We start from the raw sequence: 2,589 nt of genomic DNA, 5'->3' as shown, positions 1-2,589 counted from the left end.
AAGTGCTCAGATAATCTTGCACGGTAATGTCTTTCACTTTTTCCAATATACGATGCATTACAGCGATCACACTTGTATTTGTATATGACACCCGAACAAAGATCATCTGAGACCCGGTCTTTAAATTTGAAAAATTTGCTCATAGCATTTGAAGGGGAAAACACGATCTTCAATGATACCCGAGGATAAAATTCACGCACAATTTTACTGCAATGATTTCGTATTTTAAAACTGTGGGACCCCAGATATGGAATAGAAAAGAAGATATTTTTCCGAGGAGCAATTAGTTTCCTTTCACAAGGTGGTAGCGTGAGTTTGCTTAGTGTTTTCCCTATATAAGTATCAGTAAAATTATACGGGAATCCATTGTTGTAAAGTAATTTTTTAATATAAGTCAGTTCCTTATGAATGTTGAGGTAATTAGAGCAAAGGTTATACGCTCTATAAGTGAGAGTACAGATAAGATTTCTCTTATGTTGTATAGGAATAAAAGAGGAGAATTTAGTGCATAAGCCTGTGAACGTTGGTTCCCTGTAGACAGATGTGTTAAACCCAGTACCAAATTTATGAATGCTGATGTCAAGGAAAGATATGTTACCATCCATTTCCACTTCACTAGTAAAATTTATATTTTGTTGTTTGGAATTCAAATAGTTTAAAAACAATTGGACATGACTTGGGCTACGAAATAATAAAACCGTGTCGTCGACATACCGTCCATAAAAAGAGGTTTAAAATCAGTAGGGCATTCATTTAACCAGATATTTTCATAATAGGCAAGAAAGGCATTTGCGTGACTTAGATTATTCCTTCCAGTTTTACCAAGATTTTCTTTTATGAGTCTTAAGGGTATTATCAATAGACTATGATAAGAGGAAACGTCAAAGCCATTTGAAATCAAAACCTTTATTATCATGTAAGACAATCCCATACAAAATAACAAAACTAAAATCAACAGTATCAATTAAATTTTTCATTCTAAGTCCTCAACTTGAGGAATCTGATAAATGTTTTCCCTTAAAACTAAAAGATTTCAACCGAGTTTTTGATTAGCGAGTGATTACTTTAAAAATTAATCCTTTTTAAAATAACCGATGCCTTTTGACTTAAGAATCACATGTCTTGTGGAACGTAAAAAATATAGATCCTTGATGCTGGATAATTCTTCATAGTACCTTGTTGTTTAGTCACTCCACTCCTCTTGAACTGTGGTTTCAGTTTTCCGATTCCAATTGAAACCCTTCCCCAGCCCTTAGACTATTTTATTCCTCCACTTTCTGCGAGGTTTCCCAGTGTCTTGCAAATCTTCACTCGATTCTGTTTCTTCTTCAGCTTCACTCTCCAGTGGATTTTCCTCTTGTTGTTTGGGCTTCTCCGTGATTTCTTCGTCCGGAAGATTCTTGTCCAATTGAGGGATTACTATATGGTCATGCAGCCCATCACCCTGTGGTTCCACTTGCTTGGTTGTCCTTTTGAGGACATCATTCTTGAGATCTCTTATTTCTGCTCTAAGATCATCAATCTCATGTTTTTGACGGCTTATCTCCTTATTCTTCTCTGCTATTATTCCTTGAAGCTTCTCGTTTTCCTTTAATTTGTCAATCTTCATGTTATTAATCACCTTATTATCCAATTTAAGCTCGATGATTTGGTCTATCAGATGATCCATAGCTCTACCGCAGCCACGTTCGTACTGGTGCCTCAGTCTTTCATTCTTCTTCTTTAGTTCCTGCGCGTGGTCTTTCAGATTCTTGATTTCCTTTTCTGCATTGCTCTCCACACGGTTGTTTTCTTCCCTCAATTCATAAACTTCCCTTTCTTTATCCATAATCTGTGTTTGCAGAATTCCAATTTGGATTCCACATTCGTCGTTAGTCTTCTTCATCAGTTGTAGTTTATCGTTCAAGGTATTTATCTGACCAATCATGGCTGCTCTCTCTGCACTCTTCTCCTCCAGTTTTATCTTCAACTCTGCAATCTGCTTCTTGCACTTATTCAACTTTTCGTTGAGGCCATCTTTTTCCTCAAGTATTTTTTCATTAGCATTCCTTATTCTGTTTTCCTTTTCTATCAGTTCATAAACCTCTCGTTCCTTAGCTAACAGCTGTGCTTGCAATTCACCAATCTGGATGGTTAGTTCTTCGTCAGCCTCTTCAATCCGTCGTACTTTTTCCTTCAAGACGTTTTCTTGATCAATCAGGGCTGCTCTCTGTAGACTGCGTTCCTTCAGTTCAATTTTCAGCTCCTCAATCTGTTTCTTGTAATCGTCTAACTTCTGCGTTTGATAACGATCTTGTTCTTCAACGTTTCCTTCACTAATGCTCCTCAGAATGCGGAGTTCTTCTCTTAGCTTCCCAATTTCTATTTGAACATCTGTTACCAGTGCTTGAATCTCTGCTGCTTGCATTATGTGGATATTAGTTCTCTGGATCTCTTCTAACTGTTCGTTCAATACATTCACTTTATGATTCAAGACCGCTATTTCCAGCCTCTCCTTTTCTTCCAGTTTCCTCAATAACTCATCCAGACAAAGCTTCTTGTCTTCCATTTTCTTCCTCAGGTGATCATCACTCCCAGTCCCTCCGCGTA

At 37.3% G+C, this 2,589-nt stretch overlaps 1 protein-coding gene across 1 annotated transcript in view; it reads right to left on the bottom strand.

The window, feature by feature from the left end:
• Window positions 1-1,252: 1,252 nt before the first annotated feature.
• LOC137646187 (interaptin-like) overlaps window positions 1,253-2,589 on the bottom strand; it is a 1,728-nt gene continuing 391 nt past the window's right edge. The window contains exon 1 of the mRNA XM_068379358.1: window positions 1,253-2,589. This exon is cut by the window's right edge and continues 391 nt beyond it. Coding sequence (XP_068235459.1) covers window positions 1,253-2,589 — 1,337 coding nt within the window.

Source organism: Palaemon carinicauda, chromosome 1 (genome assembly GCF_036898095.1).
Source record: "Palaemon carinicauda isolate YSFRI2023 chromosome 1, ASM3689809v2, whole genome shotgun sequence".
In the NCBI taxonomy this organism is placed as follows: Eukaryota; Metazoa; Arthropoda; class Malacostraca; order Decapoda; family Palaemonidae; genus Palaemon; species Palaemon carinicauda.
The sequence above is the reverse complement of the archived record's forward strand: the minus strand, read 5'-3'. Positions and strand labels throughout refer to the sequence as shown.